Below are 19,236 nucleotides of genomic sequence, written 5' to 3' on the forward strand. Positions count from 1 at the left end.
GGAGGGGAGCGGGACCGCGCTGCCTGCGCTGCCACGCCATTGGTCCGGAGGGGCCTCTCGCCAATCAGGAGGTCTCCGCTCAGCCAATCGGGTGCGGGGGGGACGGCAGGCGGCGTGTCGCTATTGGCCAGTTCCCCCTTGCCTCCCTTCCCCAGCCTTGGCGGTCCCACGTGCGGAGCGTCGAGGCCGATGGCCCCGTCCTGACGCCACCAGCTCCGCCGCGGGCACTGGCACCGCTGGGCTCGGTGCCCCTTGGGCAGGACCCCGGCCCCCTCCCCGTCCCTCACTCAGTGACTGATAACCAAAGGAGTCCCCGTGCCCCCCGGAGACGCCCCGTGTCCCCCGTCCCCCCCCCGTTCCTCCCCTCCCGCCCTCGCGGTGCCCAGGGAGCCAGGAAAGCCTTACGGTCCTTTGACGGCGACTCGAAAGCTCACAGCTCGTGTGCTGCAGAATTTATTCCAATGAGCAGCTAAAAGTATCATTTAAGAAAAAAAAAAAATAACAAAAAGAAAAAATGACAAAAAAAAAAATACTAAAAAACAATTATTTAGGGTGTTTGTGATTGCTGACTGCGCTGTAGATACCACTGTTTACCAATGATTTCCTGTGGTGGGATAGTGGACTGTTTACTGTTCTATTATACCAGTCCCCGGGCCCTCCGGTGGGACCCCCGCGGCCCCCGCGGCTCCCCGGAAGGTGCTAGGACGTGTGTTCTGTGTTAGAAAGTTTTTATATATATATATATATATATAAATATATATATATAATTTTTTTTGCTCTGTTACTTGCACATTTTACAGTTACCTCATTTTTCCCATGTATGTATTTGAAAAAAGGCTAATATATAGAAAAAAAAAGGTTCTTAAAAGCTCTAAAAGTGTTTGTTTTTTTTCCATTCCATTGGAATCATATTGGTTTTGTAGCATTTAACATAACTAGTATGTTGTATTATATATATGTGTATTATACTGATTGAAATTTTTAACAGATTTGTACTTTTTTTAAAATGAAAGTTGCTAGTTCTGCTTGACCAAGTAGTGCAATCATTATTTTTTTTAATGTTGTGGCTGATTTTGAGAGGGATATTCACTAATAAATGTATGATGTATACCAACACGCTGGGCCCCGGCTCTTGTCTCTGTGTGGGGCTGGAGGGCTGAGGCCTGAGCTCATGGTCTGCTCAGGGATGGGTGTCCCCAGGCCATCACTTAGCAGGGGAAGAGCCCCAGAGAGTGGGTTTGGAGGGGAGACCTGGAGAGCCCAGGGTGGAAGCGTGAGTTGGCTGGGTCGTAGAATCATGGAAAGGTTTGTGTTGGAAGGGACCTTAAAGCTCTTCCAGCTCCAACCCCTGCCACGGGCAGGGACCCCTGCCACTGGAGCAGCTTGCTCCAAGCCCCTGTGTCCAACCTGGCCTTGAGCACTGCCAGGGATGGGGCAGCCACAGCTTCTCTGGGCACCCTGTGCCAGCGCCTCAGCACCCTCACAGGGAAGAGCTTCTGCCTAAGAGCTCATCTCGCTCTCCCCTCGGGCAGGTTCAAGCCATTCCCCTTGGCCTGTCCCTACAGGCCCTTGTCCAAAGCCCCTCTCCTGGTTTCCTGTCGCCCGTTTATGCACTGGGAGCTGCCGTAAGGTCTCCCCAAAGCCTTCTCTTCTCCAGGCTGAACAATCCCAGCTCTCTCAGCCTGGCTCCAGAGCAGAGGTGCTCCAGCCCTTGGATTATCTTCATTGCCCTCCTCTGGACTCACTCCAACAGCTCCACATCCTTTTTGTGCTGTGGCCCCTCTGCTGCTTGATCAAAAGAGGGGTCTTGATCCAGCAGCACAAAGGACACCCTCATTCTCACATGGAGATCCTTCACAGCTGCCACCCTGGGACAGCGCATCCTCCTGGGTGGCTCCAGCAGCACCCAGGTGATCCCTGCACACCCTGGCTGGGTACCCAACCAGCACAGCCAGGCTGGCCCCAGCAACCGCAGCAGCCCCGGGCTGGCACTTCAAGCAACAGGAGGGCGGGAGCTCCAGCTCCTCAAGGATGAGAGCAAGGCTGCTACCCCCCAGACCAAACTGCTCCAGAAGGCCAGAAATGGTGAAGAGCTCTTCAGGAGGAAAATGAAAAGTTCCTTCTCAATGTTAAAAATGCCAGGGTAGCAGTGTTGATTTACTACAGCTCGCAGAAACAGTGGGATGGAGAGAGCTCCCTGCTCCCTTCTGTGCTTCATGCAGAACAAGCACATGGCTGCCTGTTCAGAAAGGGCACCAGCAGGTAGGAAAGGGACATGCTGACACCCCTTTCCCTTTAGGCAGGGGCTGACAGCACCACAGTTCAACCATGACCAAGTCCCAGGGGCACCAGGCTTACACCCACTTTGCATGTAATCTTTTACACCTCAGACTTGAGCGAGAAGGGCTGACCCAGCCCTACAAGCAGAGGAAGGGCCATTTCCCTCCTCCCCAGCCTCAGCCCAGAGCTCATTGCCACAGGCCAGCAGCAACCCCAGCACTGGCTCCCCTGTGCTATGCACACTCCTGTCTCACGCAGAACAAAAGGACCAGTTCAAGGCCAACAGCTGAGGTGCAGCAGCTGGAACCCCCTCCCTGGCGCCCAGCTGGGGCAGGGGGCATAGGCAGACAGCATTGGCACAGACATGCTAGAGGCAGAGTTTATTACACTACGCAGGCTAAGAACCCTGGGCAAGACCCCACACGGGTAAGAATCGAACCAGCTCTTTATCAAAAAAGTTAATACTACAGTCAACCCCCTTCTCCTTTGGTCATTACAAAGCAAGAGAAATATTAAAAGGAAAGATATTTATACATGGAGGGAAGCTGAAGAGACTCTGTCCAGCCCTTCCCACCCCACTCCCAGCACATTCAGGAGCCCGGGGTTCTGGCTGGCAGGAGCAGCAGTATCAAAATCTTCACGAGATGTTCAGGTTGTCGGGGGTTTTATTATTATTGTCGTCAATAAAAGCAAGAATTCCCAAGAGCTGCCATTCCTGGTCCTCCCCAGGGAGGTCGGAGGGGCAACACCAGCTCCCCTCCCTCTCTGCCCTCCAAGTGTAGGGGATGGCTGTGCACGGGGGTGTGTGAGGCCACGCACACACACACACACTTCCTCTCGCCAGTGCACACACACTCAGCACAGGCCACGTGGTCTCTGATCCCTCTTTTGTACGCAGTCATTTAAAAAAAATATTGTATTATAATAATAATATGAATTCCTCTTCCCATGGTGTGGCTGCTGGAAAGAAGCATCAATCGTCCGTGAGGTCCTGCACAAAGAGGACTTCCGTGTGGCTGAGTCCGGCCTCCTGCAATGTGGGTGGGTTGGGCCACTCCTCTGTGGGGAGGCAGGGCAGGACCCGGCGAGGGAAGTTGGCCTCAATCTGGAACTTTTCAGGGCTTTCTTTCAAGGAGAACAGGAAGTCGTGGATCACCTGGGAAAGGAGCACAGGAATAACTGCCAGCGGGGGGAGCAATGACACAGCCAGGCTGCAGCCACGGCATCTCATGGGGGGAGCAGCACCAAATTTGCACCATCACTGCGCTGCAGACATGAGAGCCATTTTCTTAGCATGTGTGAAACGGGACTTCTCAGAGCACCTGGGGAGTCCAGACATTGTTTCTGGCTCTCCCTACTCCATTATTTAATAAAGAACCACCAGAGTCCAAGGAGAAGAAAAAGTTTCTTCCATTTCCCCTCTAATCTCTTTCAAGCTGGTGGGTCCAGGCCCCACAATACCCTCCCTACCCAGGAACAACTCTGCCTGCTGAGGCTCTTGGCAAAAGTCACCATTTGGCAAAGTCCAATGGAACCAAAGCTTTGCTGAGTCACTTGGAGAATCTCTTGACCCTCTTATACCCTGGGAAGCCCCATCAGCTCTGCCCCAAGCTCACCGTCAAGGACTGTGTGAAGTGGAATCGCCGCTCCACTCTGGAATCATTAGGCAGCTTGAAAATGATCTTGACGCTGTCTGGGTCATCGGGATGTGGCTCGGGGGGAAGGCATTCCGACTTGCGCTCCTTCTCCTCCTGCAGCGTCTGCAAAGGAGACGGACAGGGGCAGTGGGCAGCACTGAACTGGCCTCTGTGCTTGTCCCTTGCAGCACAGCCACTCTAGGAGGTTTGAGGACACTCAAGCCCTGAGCAAGACAAGCAGCTCCAAGAGAAGCCCTACTGCAGGCACTGCTCCGACACAGCGTGAGCATCCCACAGGGCACAGCAGCCTCTCCAGCATTCCTTCTGCTCTCACCTGCCGCCGCCTCTCCTCTGCTAGTTTTTGCTGCTGCACTTCCTCCTCCTTCCTCTTCTTCATCTCCCGTTCCTCCTTCTTCTTGCGCTCCTTTTCCTGGTCTGCACGTAAGGATGCGAGATATGCCTCATCCTGCTGCTGCCTCAGGACTTGGGTTTGGTTCCTCTCTTCCCTGCAAAGAAGAGCAGGGAGCAGTCAGGGCTAGCAGGCTCATGGCAGACCCGAGGGTGCAAGTACAGCCTCAAGCTCATAGGAGCACACACATCAGGTAATGCCTCAGGAGCACCACAAGCTCTGGAAAGGCAAGCAGGGTTTCCACATTCCCAGCACACAAACTATGTCCCCTCCACTGAGTTGGCATGAACTGAACACAGACAATTCCTCACCCACTGCAGCATGGCAGAGTGGACAGCACATAACAGTGCCCAGGATTTCTGCCTCCTGCTTGAGACTCTTCACGGTTTTACCTCCTCAGCCTAATTCTTCACACAATTCAGAAACCAGAGGCATCAAAACGTTACTGGGTCGCCACAGAAAGCATGGGGCAGAGGGGCAGACAGAAGACCATAGGGCAGCACCCTACTTTGGACAAAGTCTGCACATCCCTACAGAGCTATCAGGGGCTGGAGCTCCTGCTTGTGAGGCACTACCAGAAACAGTGCAAATTCAGGACAGCCATCCCAGCCAGCAGCTCTTGCTCACCAACTGGCTGCAGTGCCTTCGCTCCTGCTTGGCTTCTACCATCTGAGCTTTACCTGTAAAGCTCCAGCAGGCTAAGGGTCTGCTCCAGCTGCAGAGAGCAGCAGAGCACTCACGCTCACCTTTCAGTTGTGGGCAACACACCCAGCTCCCTGGCTATAGGGCGATCTAAATTTATGGACCAGTGATCCCACCGGGAAGAGGGGAGCCCATGGGATATGTTACAGGACAGGAGGTAACAATCTGTTTGCCTACAAATGGTGCCTGGAGGGAGGGCGGGCAGACCAGAGCAGAGCCTGCCTTCTCAAGGCATGCATAACTGGAGCTCAGGTCCCATCATACCTTTCCAGGCGTTCGGACACCAGGTATGTCTGGTTGGCATCCATGATGAACATCAGTTGATTAATTAGGTCATCAGCCTGGATAAGGCCTTCCAGCCGCCCAACTACTGTCATCCTGCGATCCTTCAGCATGATCACAGCCAGGAATGGGTATGTGTTCTCTCGCAGAGCCTGGGAGACTGGGAAACAGGCACGACCATCACTGCCCCATCCAGAAGGGCCAGCGAGGCGTACAGCACAAGCATTTTACATCACCAAGGGCCTTCCCATCACCAAAGCAGCTTCTACAGCCACTATATCAAGGCACAGGAGGCCTCAGCCTCTATTTTGTCAAACTAAACCCTATAAACCAGCAAAGGGAGGAAGTGGCTTGGAGCATAGAGACTGAAGGGAAAAAAAAATAAGCTTTCAAGTGACCAAAAAGGTTCTTGAATTCAAGCAGGAAGGAAGTAAACTGCTCTGAATCTCCATTCAGAACAGAACAAAAAGCCCCAGGCTTAAACTGCAGGAAAAGAAACACTGGTCAAGCACAGGGAAATGCTTGCTGAGATGATTAAGGGTGGCCAGACTCCGGAAAACACCATCATGGGCAGATGACGGTGCCCATCCTGGACATTTCTGAACAAATCCAAGTTGGTTTTGCCAGAAGTGGGCTCTCTCTTGGGACAGGGAATGAAGCAGTTCAGGAGCTTTTAAGGTACTGTTCACCTATGGCTGCTGATCACCCCCTCCTCAAAACACACATGGCACAATATGCAGCTTGGAGCAGTGATTACCAGTGGAGCCCTTCAAGTGAAACCAGAGCACCCCATGGATTAAATGAAAGGCCACAATCCCTTCCAGCTCTGCTTTCTAGGCTATGACTCCGAAGCATTGCAGCAATGAAACAGCAGTAAGTAAAAGAATGTTTCCTTAGAAAGCCACTCTTTCAAGGAGTCCTTAGCTGGTAGCTCAACTATGAAGCCGAGAATGACCCAGATTTAGTACTCCAGAACTCCAGGCCTGACCCTTCCTGTTTCACAGCAGGAGAGAAGCAACACAGGAGACATGAACAGAACTTGGGAAGGGCTCCATCTGCAGCAAAACCCTACCAGAACACTGGCAGGCCAGGCATCAACAGCTCTGAAAGACAGTACTTAAAAGGACCTCACTGAGGACTTTCGAGGAGACAGACTGGGTGTGGAGTAAACATGTCTGCCTCAGAAAGGGAAGAATGTACCTAACAAGTCACTCCTGGCTTCAGGCATAACACCAGCCAGTGTTAAGGGCACAGCTAGCCAGATACTTGTTTCTGCATCAGTTTAATCCTCAGCACACACCCACTAACTCCCATTAACAAGGCACTGAAAGCAACCTGAAGGCCCACAACAGAGAGCACAGCACCAGGACTGCCCGGAAACACACAGACAGTGGAGGCAAAGAGCAGAGGGTATTTCCCTGGCATCCAAGCATGTACTTCCCCATGCAACCCTGAAATCTCTTGTCTGCTTGCACAAAAACCAACAGCGCATTTCACACACATTTTGGTGGTCAAAGAGCATCTGACTTGTCAGGAGGGGACAGGTAAAGCCCAAGAGGGACACACTCACCTCTGTATCCCTCTGGTTTGTTGGTTGAACAAGCCCAGAAGAGCATTCTGGTGTTTATGAGGGTGACCACCTCAGGTACGCACAGTGTATTGCTAAGGGATGAGAAGAAACTGTGTGAGTGAAGCTGCATTTAAAGTGCCAAGATAACCTTTTGGTTCTAACATTCTCCTACTTACCGGCAGAATTCATCCGTATCTTGGTGGTCATCTCCATGAAGATAAACCAAAAGGAAGCGCAGCTCCCGCTTGGCATCATTCAGTGCCTTGGCAGAAGAGCAGAGAAGGTAACATTACAGGGGCTCTAGGCAAGGGGAAAGCAGCATCCACAATGTGGGACACAGCTCCACAACATTTACCTGGGCCATTACTCTGCCATTAACATGGCTTTAATGAAGCAACAGTGGAGGATGAACCTGTCAGCCCTTCTGACTAAACCCTCATTTAAGAGGGCTACAGCTGTGTTCCCTCACTTGTTTCAGGAGGTGCCTTTGGAGAACACAACTCAGAGCAAAACCACCCCCCACTGCCCTGCCAGACCAGCTGCAGTGAAGAACCCTCCTTCATCTCTCAGTCTCCCAGCAGCCAAGGATAAGCTTTCCACTTGAGCCCTTACAGAACACAATCTTCAGACAACATCAAATGAATATGCTACTAAAAAAAGATAACTTAATAATGCTGCAGTCCCCAACAGAGCAAAAGGCAAACAAAAGAAAACCCTTTTTTGCATCTACAGTCTCTGGATTCCACAAACCCATTTCTTAACTAGACCATTTCTTAATGAGACCACAGGATAAGTGCACAATAAGCTCCCTGTTTTACTGGCACTGAGTTTTGGTAGCCTAACCATTCCATGACTGTTGAAGTTTGGATTCCAAGCAAGACAGAGGAGCCAGAAGAGCTGCGGAGGCATCGTGCTCCATCACTGTGCAGTGAGGAGCAGATACGGACTGCACATTCCTCCCTAGCATGCAGGAAGCAGTGCTGATCCAACTGTCTGCTGGGATGCACTGTGGCAGGAGGCCCTTCCCTCAGCCAGGCTGAGAGAAGCTACAGAAGAGGCAGCACCCATTGAGCATCCCTCTTTTACAGAGGGCACCATAAGTCCAGGTCTAACGTGCAGAACTCTCACCACCCATAATTTCTTCCAGGTCTCCCTCTCACGATTTTGAGGTTCTACCCCAGATTCTGGAGTTGCTTTGTAATACAAGCCCAGGCAGTCAATCCCAATTGGGTGAACAGAAGGACAGGCTTTGGCATACCACATCAGTTTATGAAAACAAAGGCGGCATTACAAAGAATAGCTGTCAGCTACAGGGCTGTACAGACGGTTGAGGAACACTCAGAGCAGCTTTGCTTTCCAGCTTTGCAGACTCAGCATACCATCAAGCCTGGCAGACACTGGTTTTCCAATACACTTGTTCCCTAGCTCTCCATTACCCTGTTAGAATCTGGGGACAAACACTAAGCTTTTAGATAAAAGTGATTCTGCCAGGTAGGCCCTGATACTGTCTGGCAAAATCCCCACTCTCCATCTCCCCAGGATCTACGCACCAACATGTGACACTGACCTGGCTGTAAGTTCCCTGGTAGAAGACAGGGTGTATCCTCCCATATTTTTCCTCAAACATATGAATAAACGAAATAATGTCCCCCACTGGGTCAGTGACCCGACTACGAGGATCAGGGCGTATAAAACGCAGAGCAAACCTAGGAAGGAAGCAAAGGACACTGAATTCAGCTTACTGACTTTCTGAAGAACAGGTTTTCTTTTCCACAGAGCCACTGGTATTCATAAAAGAGGAAAAATGTCACAGCTGAGACCCTTGAACATTTATAATCACAACCTAAACTGCCACCTGCTACAAACTGATACCACTGCTACAAAAACCATCCCACAGGCAAATAGCATCTCATGCCATCAGTGTATATCTGAATTCTCTGTGATTGACAATTTTGACTTCCTCTGAAGCATCAGGCATAAGCCACACCAACACTATAAGGTCTGAAGAATTTAGCCAAAGCTGGGCTGTTAAAAGCCACACAGTTTTGTCCAGGTAACTTTGAAAACTGCATTTCTTCTGTCCCAAGACTAACAATTCCAGAATGCAAAGAGCTGCAGACAGAGAACATTACACGAGGAGTCCAATGCACACAGAAGCAACAACCATTCCTCCAAGGCTGGAAAAAGTTTCATTGCAAGGAAGGTATGAATGTTATCTGGTTCTACTGATGTGGAGAAATTACACTGAACTTCAGAAAAGTCTTTAAGGCAAAAAAAAAAAAAAAAGTAATACAGCACAGGAAACGGCCAAACCAATGCAGATGGCAGGACTGGGACTGCTGGATATTTACCACATGTCAGCATTCCCCTTTCTCTCCATGAATGCTGTGAGGATGAACTTGCCCTTCAGGGCAGTAAATGGGGAAGAAGCAACAGACACTGAAGGGGAACCCAGAGGTGTTTACAGTCTGGGTTTTACCAAATACAGGGATTAGGGCAGGCTAACCTGCAGCCCAGCCCAACAGGACATCATTCTCATCAAGTTGCTTGTCCAAGAACACTGGATGGTTTGATCCTGTTTTGCATTTCATTTGTATGGCACTCCAACTGTAAAGCCATATGGAGTTACAACTCCAATTCAATATTTAATGTACAGAGCTGCAAGATGCTCTATTTTTCTGCAATAAAGATTATTTCTTACAAAACAGTGTAGGAACCTTACAAGGCTACAGATAAGTCCAGCTGAGCAAATAAATGGAAAAATCTGCCATTAAACATCCAAGTCACAGAGGTACAGCCAAATCCAAGCCTGTGTGTCTTGATGCAGTCAGTACATGAGTCAGCACAAAAATTACTTACCTAAATATATCGAGTAATGTGTAATAGGTGAATCGGAATGGAAGCATTATGAAGTAGTAACCCCATCCTAACAGGCCCTGCAATTACAAACAAAGGATCAGAACAGTCTCCACCCCAGGAACAGACCTGTTAAAGCTGTCCCCCAGCATCAAGCACACATGGGAACATCAGTGCTCCAACCACTGCAAAGAAGCTCAGCAATATTTATGGCTTCAGACACACCAAATCATATAAGTGACAGACACGGTTCATGCAGAATTTAACGTGACATGTCTAAAAACCAGCAGCACTATTCAAGCAGCAATGCTTTTGCTCTGTGCTAATTTTCTTAACTGTACAAAGGGATTAACAGCACTGAGTCTAAGAGGACTCATGCTAATCTGTTCGTGAAACACTAATGCAAGTCACTGATACTGTATTGAAGTTAATATACATTTTAGGGGGCTCTAAAAGATAAAACCCCCATTATCACTCTACCATATGAAGCAGACAGTCCTTTGTTCCAACTGAACTGATCAAAAAGCTTGACTACAGCACAGCAAGTCATTCTATGACACAAAGAATGTTGTTTCATAGTGTGAATCACACCACAGAGAAAGTGCCCGCAGCAGTAATAGAGGCTGAAGCTCTACATTTTGTTTTCAGAAGGTAACATATTTAGAAAGGAGCTAACAGCATACAACAAAAACAACTCCCTTCCCTGCTTGCAAGTTGTTGTTCACAGAGTCACTCAAGAATCTGGACAAAATCCACTCTAAGATAACTTGCCCTTGGTTGTGGCCTTGAGACAACATAGCTGTAGATCCTGTGGTCAGCTGTATTGACCTGCAACGGCCGGGATGGAGGAGGATTAAAGACACTTGGGACACCCTCTTGTTCATTTAGTCGGTCCTGTACAGCTGCCTTTGACACAAGAAAGAGCAAAGGGAGGTTTTAGACATTTAAGGATGGCAGAAAATATGTTTTTTTATACTTTGGACACTAACTGCAAGTATGATTTGTCCATAGCCCCAGAGCACTGGATAAACACAACTCATTACAAACTATAACCACCAATACTCTTCCCTGGATGGAAAGCCCTCTCCATGGCAGCCTGTACAGTGCTACAGGACATATGCCAGTCAAGTGACTGTTCACAGCCATAACTCCGCTGTGTGTGTGGTTCCTGAAACCAGCATCAAGATACTGTTATAAAGAGCTACTAGTGTAAATTCAGGGGTTGACAGATTAAAGCTTACCACTAGGGCTCCCCCTCCCCACAGAATTCCCTACTTAACCCAAGGACTTGGAAACTGCTACAAATCCTCTCTGGAGAGGTACCTCTATGTTCCAGTTGTGCTGCTCCAATGTGTGACGACACTGGTCCATGGACTCTATGCCAGTTAGGTCCTAAAGGAGGAGAATAAAAGCAGGTTTAGTGGCGGCCATGGTAGTGTTTACAGCTGGACTCAATGATCTTAAAGGTCTATTCCAACCTAAACAATTCCCTGTTTCTAAGGCGAGTGCCAGGGAAGTGCTGCATTTTTACTGTTCTTTCCAACACATGAGCACAGACAGGAGTTACTGCAACACACTGCCATAATACTCTAAAGTGCTCCGCTCTCAGTTTATGAGCAGAGCAACCTGAGCCAACCCAAATCCATAAGCACACAAGAGACCTCAAGCAGGCCTTTGCACTCTTCCAGCATTAGTCAATTGTTAGCAATGCCCAAGGCCTGTTACTACAAATGCACTCAGCCCAGCCTAACGTAACATTACCCACAAGTCTCGCTCTGGAAGGATATGCCCTCAAACACCACCACAAAGCATCAACATAAAAGACAGGCAGAGCATTTCTAAAAACCCAAGATGACCATTACTTCACTCACTACAACCACAAACAGAGACTAAACCCAAAATGAAGCACCAATGAAAGAGTTTTCCCACATCTCAGGGCATGCTGTAGTAAAAGCATTTAAATCCAGTCCAGCACAGACAGGACCCAAAGCAGAATACACAGTCCAGAAACACTGACAGACCTCAGAGACACTGGGCTCTCACACCAGTGTTTGGGAAGGTGCATTTTAACCCCATGCCAATCAGAACTTCTGTGCAAGAGATCAAACAACAGTGTTTGTTATTACAGGAAACCTCGTCAGCACCCCTTGAATGGAGACAAATCTCTGCTGCAGTGAGCATCTCTGTCACTGTGCCACAGCAACACATCTCCCCCCGCACCACTCGCTGTGAGGTGTGTTTGAACAGACATTTCAGATCCGTAAACCCCATCTCTTGCCACAGAGCCAAAGCACTTCCATGGGAAAGCCACAAATGTGATGCCACCCTTTCAATAATTCTCTGAACCCATCAGTGAAAGCTCATTGCAGGTGACACCATCAAGAGTGCTGCAATTTTGAAGGAAACTGCTTTTATTTTAAATTAAACTAAGTTTGGGTTTCTTTTTTAAACTGGACTACAGAAAGCCAAGGAAACAGCACTCCCTTCAGAAGCACCTATTCAGATGGTGCAACCAATGACAATAATTGTCACAAGCAGCGTAACATTCAACACAAAAACGTGCTGGTGATGGAAGGAGAGTGCTGAAATGTGACTATTTCTCCAGCAAGGTCATTTTTGACAGGAGAACTCCACAGATTTTTAACACTCTGTGTTCTCACCTGGCAGATTTCTCTCCAGACACCATCTCAGGCAGCTGGTGTAACCCTACAGAAGCTGCAGCTCTCTGGATGGCTCAAGAAAAGTTAGCAATAGCAAACCTATTAAATTCCGCTCTTTATCTGCCTCATTCCTTGCTCCGTTCAAAAGCCCGCGGCGCAGTCTGGACAAACTGACCATTTCAGAATGCACTGAATTGTTTTTTTCTGCTGGAGAAGGATGGTGCATCTATTCCCTTCCCTACCCCCATTCATACATTCCACATGCTATTTCCACCCAAGTAATGCAGTGGACAAATGGGCTATTCAATCTCTCGGCTCAGTTCAAACTTTTAAGCATTTCTTGGCTTCTTTTTCATGAAGTCTCCACAGATTTCTACCTTCTGCCCAGCCTACTGGGCAAACACCATTGTTTCATTCTGCTGTACAGAACTGGACTGTTCAAAGCTTTGCTGACATTCACTACGGTATTGGAGCTGCCCAGAAAAAGGCACTTCAAGTCACTGCCTGGTGGTGTATAACAATGTATTAAAACATAAGTCCTTGCAAGGGAGCACCTTGCAAGTAAATTCCACAGAAGAAATAAAGCTCAGGAACTCGGCTGTTGCTGTCAGAACACCTTTGCTTATTGCTCAGCTTCATGATTTAGGGCTTTAGTTTAACTGCCTTTCTTTAAGGATGTGCTTCACTGAGTAAAATTTAGACTTTGCATTCTGACTTCCTTTTTTACCCCAAACTCTTACAGAAGCACTTCATTGTTCTGGTAGAAGGACAATAGATTGTAGAAGGACATCTTAAAAGGCACCTACAATTTACTCAATTTGATTTTACAACAGTCACAATCTTATGTTTTTCAAAGCCTTGAAAGTCTCTGATCAACATTCCTGAACAGCCTGGAAATTCTGCTGGTGTTTGCAGGATTTCCAAGCGTCCTGGTTTCAGCTGGAGTAGAGTTAATTTTCCTCTTAGTAGCTGGTGCAGTGCTGTGGCTTTAGTGGGAGAATAACACCAGTAACACACGGATGTTTTAGATGTTGTTATGCAGTGCTTACCCTGGATCAAGGACTTTTCAGGTTCCCATGCTCTGCCAGTGAGCAGAGGCACAAGAAGCCAGGAGGCACAGCCAGGACAGCTGACCCAAGCTATCCCTAGGGATATTCCATACCATAGACCACCATGCCCAGTATAGAAACTTGGGGGGAGTTGGCTGGGAGCCACCAGTCGCTGCTTGGAGACAGGCTGGGCATCAGTCAGCACGGGGTGGGCAACTGTGTTGTGTATCACTTGTCTTTCTTGGGTTTCATTCCCCACTTTCTGTTGTCTCCCTTTTCATTACAATTATTATTACATTTTAGTTTATTCCAATTATTAAACTGTTCTTATCTCAACCCCTAGGTTTTACCTTTTTCTGACTCTCCTCCCCATCCCGCCAGGGGAAGAACAAAGGAGTGAGCAGCTCATGGTACCTAGTTGCCAGCTGGGTCTAAATCACAACAAGAAGCTCCAGAACCTCATTCACACCTTTGTTTCTAAACTAACAACAGAGCTTCATGGCTGAACATTCTCTCCTTTTTAGATTATGCAAATGTTTTAGCAGTTTTAGGTCAGAAAGCAGCACCAAAGCAACAGCCAGGCAGAACTATCAACATGCACCTACTGAGGACTGAAGCACTGCAGCATTTACTCAGTAGGTCTGAAACAGAGCACAAGGCAGCAAACTTCACCCCTTCCCCATCATCATTACAGCAACAGGAACACTGTTGGTGAGAGTTTGACAATGGCAGTTCTCTGTGGAGGGGAATCTACTCTTTTTTTCCCCCCTCAGCATCTCAATACAGTTGCTTTCAACAAGGAACAGAAGAGACAGAACCAGCCCAGCAGCACCATGCCCCATGCTCCTGCCTCTTCTGATCAGTGAAGCCGCACAATCAAACACTGCAGGGAAAAACCTGCCTGTGTAAAGGTACCTTAAACTGAACACCTTTTTGAATGTTACTTTGACATGCATCATAAGACACACTACAGTTCCAGCCTGCTCTGGAAGACACATGGGTTCAGAATGACTTGCATCCAATGTAAGGAACTGCATGAAGACAGTTCAACTGTCAGTTCAACAACACTTGCTGGGAAGCACTGATACTGCTCCTTATCATCCCTAAGGACCTTTTATACTGTTATCTCAGCACCTTCTACAGCCACTGCTTCACCTTAGCCACAGACACAGATCAGAGACTTAAAACACCGCATCACTTCCACTGCACCAGTTACAGCATTTCTGGCGGTAGCTGCAAGCTGCATTATTCACATTAGACAAAGGAGCATTTCCTTAGTATCACTAAGGCTAGGAGAATAAACAGTATCTTCAAATCAGTAGCTACTGGTTTCCTACTGACTGTAATCTCTCATTAAAGGGTGTATCTTAAAGACTGTATCTCTTAGTCATAGTAAGAAAAAGATAAGCCCCCCTTGGGTGAATTAATCCCATTAAGCTAGCAGCCTCATGCCTTCAAATAAATGAAGATGCAAGCTCAAGAAAGTGGATAATATTCTGAAAACAAGATATTAAGCACTACAAATGCCAGGAAAGTTCAACACTGCCATCTCAAACACCTCTGAAAGCAGAGTGCTACCTTAAAACATACTGAAGCTGCTGCTGAATATAATAAATGCATCTCTCACCTTTGAGACTGCTGAGAATGCTGCAATCTTCTCAACAACGTAGTGGAAAATGAAACTCCATGTGCTTCAAAAGCACACAAAGCAGACAAAGGTTGTGAACTGGACTTGGGAAACTTCCCTCTGCAGATACGCTCCTATGTTGAAACACCGAGATACAAATCCACAGGACAGTAACGGGCACCGCTCCTAACTCCCAACCCACTGCCAAATACCAGAGAATTGTGTTTCCAGGGGTAAAGAACATCTGACTTCAAGCAGGAGAAAGCCTTTACTGAGGGGTTTCTCCTTGTGTATTACAGCCAATGCCTTTGTGAGGGTTTTGATCGATACACAATACACTGAACAGGAAAGATGCCTGGAGTTCGTTCCCTCCTTCCTCTTCAATTTAGAAATGTTTTCAGTCCTGAGCTTTTTGTTTTCCCCAGCTGAAGTCAGAGATGGTATCATGAGTGCTAACTCTGCCTTTGTGAATAACACTCCACTACTTTACATTAGCATATTAGAACATCAGACATCAGCCCAAGCCTAATGGGCACAGATCAATAATGAGATCCTACTGCTGCTGCTCTGCCTTTTCCTCCACCTCCCAAATGGAGCTGGATTCTCCACAGCTTTCTTGAGCTGTTCACATCAAGTTTCTCTCTACAGATATCAACACAGCCAAATCTTGGCAGATAAAAAATTTAGATGCTTTTATTCCTTTACATTAGTCAAAGCTTTGGCAGCAAATGGGAGCCTGAAAGGGGGCAAGAGTGAGTGCTCTGCTGCTTTTATTTCACATTTAGCCCAATTATCTCTCCATAGTGGTACCTTTTCCCCCTCCATTAACCTGCCGTCACAGGGTGCCAGACAATTGCCTTAATCCAGCCCCATGCATAGGAAGAGAGCTGCTGCTTTCACCCTTCTGCCAGCAGAGCTGCTTATATGAGCACTACCAAAGCACACTGAGCAAACATCAGTGGGATTCATGAAAAGCAGGTATTCAAACTGTAACCCCAACAGCTCTGGCAACAGATAAGCCAGCAGGCATCTACCTCTCTGCCTTGGGAGGAGTAATTCCAGCAGAACTAGAATAAACAGTATAAGGCAACAGGATTTTCACCCAGAACAGCTGTTTGCTGGGTGGATGGCAGTCTACAGCTCTTGCTCAAGGCTTCCCATTTAAGTGTAGCACTGGTGAGGGCCGTCTGCTATGGCTCACCTCATCTTTGTTATCCCCACTCCATTCTCTCTTAGTCCTCTCCTGCTTTATTCACTTAACAGTGGCATGCCACCTTCTGCAGAAGTACCAGGCTCTGCCACCACAGGCTATTGTACATATCACTTACAATGGTGCAGCACAACATACGTGTAAAGCTGTCTTTGAAAATACTTTGAGTGCTCACTGTAAAGGCAACAGGAACCCCTGAAAGGTTTACAAGCCACCTGAAGCAGTGTTTTGCAGCAATGGCAATGTACAAAGGATTTTAGTGAGAGTTAGCCACCCCCTCCAAACAGCAAACATTATTTAGCAGAGTCCACCTAAAGGAAATAAGAAATCTTTTGCAGGTGGGCTGATTTATTCTATCTCATCTCAAAGAAACAAGTACGGCTGAGCCCACACCTGGCTGAAAGGAAGTGCCAAAGGAGAAGGAATCACCAGTGCAGCCTATCATTAGCACAGCCCCAGTGAAAAGCTAATCCCATATACACCACAACACAGAGGAATGAGGATCCAAGGATAAAAAACCTTCTGGACTTGATCTTTCACATCAGGCTGTGGATGACACCTGTCTTCTAACTAAAGATTTTCTTCCCTTTGTGGTCTAAGGAGCATTTCCCTCCACTTCAAACCAGGGTTCAACAGGAGCTGGACTAAAACATGAATTTCTCCTCCTGAGTCCTGCTTCCCCTCCAGCCTGCTGCCCATGGCAACACCAGGTAACACCCGGAAACAGGATTCTTCAGTTTCACAGCTGCCCACAGGGTTTTGAAAATAGCAACAGGGACCTTGATGAGTGCAGCTGGTCCCATCTGTCCACATTCAGGAGATTAATGAGCACTGATACAGCGAGATAATGGGAGCTGGAGGACAGCTTTTGCACAGAGATGTGCAGCATAAGGCAGGGGCTCAAACCTCCTGTACCTACCACGGAAAAGGTAGCACTCTGAAAGCAATGTTAACATTGCTCTGTCTCCTTAGTCTGCAAGTTAAGATTGCCCAAACAGCTTAATTTGCAGTAAAGATTTAGAGGGGGTATCCATAAGAAAAAGTTTCCTCATAGCTACAGTCACAAAAGAACACTGCAGCACACTGATTGCTTCTGAAGATTAATGAATTCCCCTGGCTTGGAGGTAAAGGCTTGGTAAGATCTGTCTGGAATGATGAGAAACCTGCACCTACCTCAGCTGAGGGCAGCAGGACTAGATAACTCTCAAATCCCTTTAAGCCCTGTAGTTCTATAGTCACATCCCACCAAAACACTGCAAACTAGAGTCTTAAAAAAAATTAATATGAAGCTACAAAATGAGACAAAACACTCCTGAAAGTCAGCACTGTGCTTGTAAAAGAACTCTACAATCCAAGGAACACCACACAATGCCCTACAATTCAGAACCAACCCCAGACACCTGAAGACCATTCTCATTACTCACATGTTCAATCACTTCTCACTGAGCAGCCTGAAGTTTTCCAGCTCCACAGCACTGTCTTCTCCACAATAAACCACATCTACAGATTGGTTGTTTTAATTATTCAGCTGCTGAACAACCCGGAATCCTTGGCAAGCCAAAGGTTAAGCAACCCAGCCCATGTTAATTCAGCAGGCAGCATGATTAGATCATTACAATCCCCAGGGGCCTCCCCCCAGCAGGGACGTTACCAAACCATGAGGGTTGAAAACAATTTTCTGGGCAACCACAGTGCACAGAAACCCTGTGGCTGACCCTCTCAAGGCTCCACAAAAAGCTCCTCCATTCACCACTGACGACAGGAAAGAGAATTTTTCAGACTACCTAAATAAAATGCCCGGTATTTACCAAGGCATTTTTGCCGTGCGCAGTTAATGAGGTTTATTATTCAGCAGTCACTTCCTGCCTCCCCAGTTACCGGTGACAGAACCATTCCTAACGAAGCACCCAGGGCACGCATAGCACCGGCCGCCCCTCAGCGAAACCCCAGCCCGGCAGAGCCCGAGCCCGACACAGGAGCTCCGCTCGCCCTCGCGGGGAGTTTCCGCCAGGACAGGGACCGCCGGACGCTCTCCTCTCGCCCCTCACCCGGTCCCGGCGCGACAACCCCGCGCTCAGCTCCATGCTGGGCCTGCCCCAGCTCTCACTGAACGCCGTTCCCCCAGCCCGGCGGAGGCCGGCAGACCCCCAGCGCCAGTGGGACTGGTCCGGCACCGCCTCCTCCGCTCCCGCCAGCCGGCACGGGCCCCCCGCGCCGCGGCACCTGGAACTGCAACAGCTTCTCGGTCTGCTCCGCCGTCAGCTCCCGCTCCTCAGGCGCCGCCATTTTGCTGCCGCCTCTGACCCGCCGCTCCGTCACTCTCCGGAACTGACGTCTAACCACCACCCGCACTTCCGCCCCGGCTCTAGGGAGCGCGCGGGCACCCGGCGCCGTTACTAAGCCGGTGGCCTTTTGTCTGTAGGAACCGGAAACGCTCGCGCGCGGCCCGGAGAAGCCGAGGCGCTCTCAGACCTATCCGGAAATGCCCGAATCTCAGCAACGGGGCTTGGCCTCGCTCGGGTGTTCCCGACGGGCGCACGAAGAGCTCCGAAACGTGCCGAAAGCCCCTCAGGCGTTTCCGGGGCCGGGCAGGACGGCGGTGGCTGCCTTTAGCTGTGGGAGCGGGTCCCGCTAGTGGAGCTTAAGAGCCCGACAGGGTTGGGGGGGGTGCGGGCTGGAGCCCCCCGAGCGCTGCCTGTCACCGCGGCGGCTTGCCGGCCACCCGGCGGGCCCTGCCCGGGCACCTCCCGCCCCGCCGACGGTTACAACGGCGGCGACTCCACCCAAGATGGCGGCCGCCAGTCAAGATGGTGGTTGTGAGGGGCCGCCCGCTCCCGCCCCGCGGAGCTACGGGTACGCGCCTGGGGGGTGAAGGCGCCCCGGGACCACGGTCCTGCGAGCGTGGGGAGAGCGGACCGAGCTGCTCCGCCCACCCATGCCCACAGTGGGACCGC

General features: G+C 49.1%; 1 protein-coding gene across 1 annotated transcript; it reads right to left on the reverse strand.

The window, feature by feature from the left end:
• Nucleotides 1-2,645: 2,645 nt before the first annotated feature.
• Nucleotides 2,646-19,229, reverse strand: FAF2 (Fas associated factor family member 2). The gene is made up of 11 exons (XM_065690138.1): nucleotides 18,506-19,229; nucleotides 11,060-11,128; nucleotides 10,508-10,642; nucleotides 9,740-9,816; nucleotides 8,448-8,586; nucleotides 7,057-7,142; nucleotides 6,881-6,972; nucleotides 5,293-5,470; nucleotides 4,252-4,423; nucleotides 3,897-4,040; nucleotides 2,646-3,436 (listed from the first exon to the last, which is right to left on the reverse strand). Exons 1-11 carry the CDS (start codon nucleotides 18,566-18,568, stop codon nucleotides 3,254-3,256), a joined length of 1,338 nt encoding a protein of 445 aa, XP_065546210.1. The 5' UTR covers nucleotides 18,569-19,229; the 3' UTR covers nucleotides 2,646-3,253.
• Between the last annotated feature and the right edge of the window lie 7 nt (nucleotides 19,230-19,236).

Source organism: Lathamus discolor, chromosome 10 (assembly GCF_037157495.1).
Source record: "Lathamus discolor isolate bLatDis1 chromosome 10, bLatDis1.hap1, whole genome shotgun sequence".
Taxonomy (NCBI): domain Eukaryota; kingdom Metazoa; phylum Chordata; class Aves; order Psittaciformes; family Psittacidae; genus Lathamus; species Lathamus discolor.

Excerpts from the sequence above, each read along its gene's own strand:
- FAF2 (XM_065690138.1), bottom strand. The coding sequence starts at position 18,568 with ATGGCGGCGCCTGAGGAGCGGGAGCTGACGGCGGAGCAGACCGAGAAG. Across the intron at positions 7,143-8,447 it reads ACCAGGGAACTTACAGCCAG|GCACTGAATGATGCCAAGCG; the intron begins GTCAGTGTCACA and ends TCTTCTGCCAAG. Across the intron at positions 6,973-7,056 it reads GATACGGATGAATTCTGCCG|CAATACACTGTGCGTACCTG; the intron begins GTAAGTAGGAGA and ends CTCATCCCTTAG.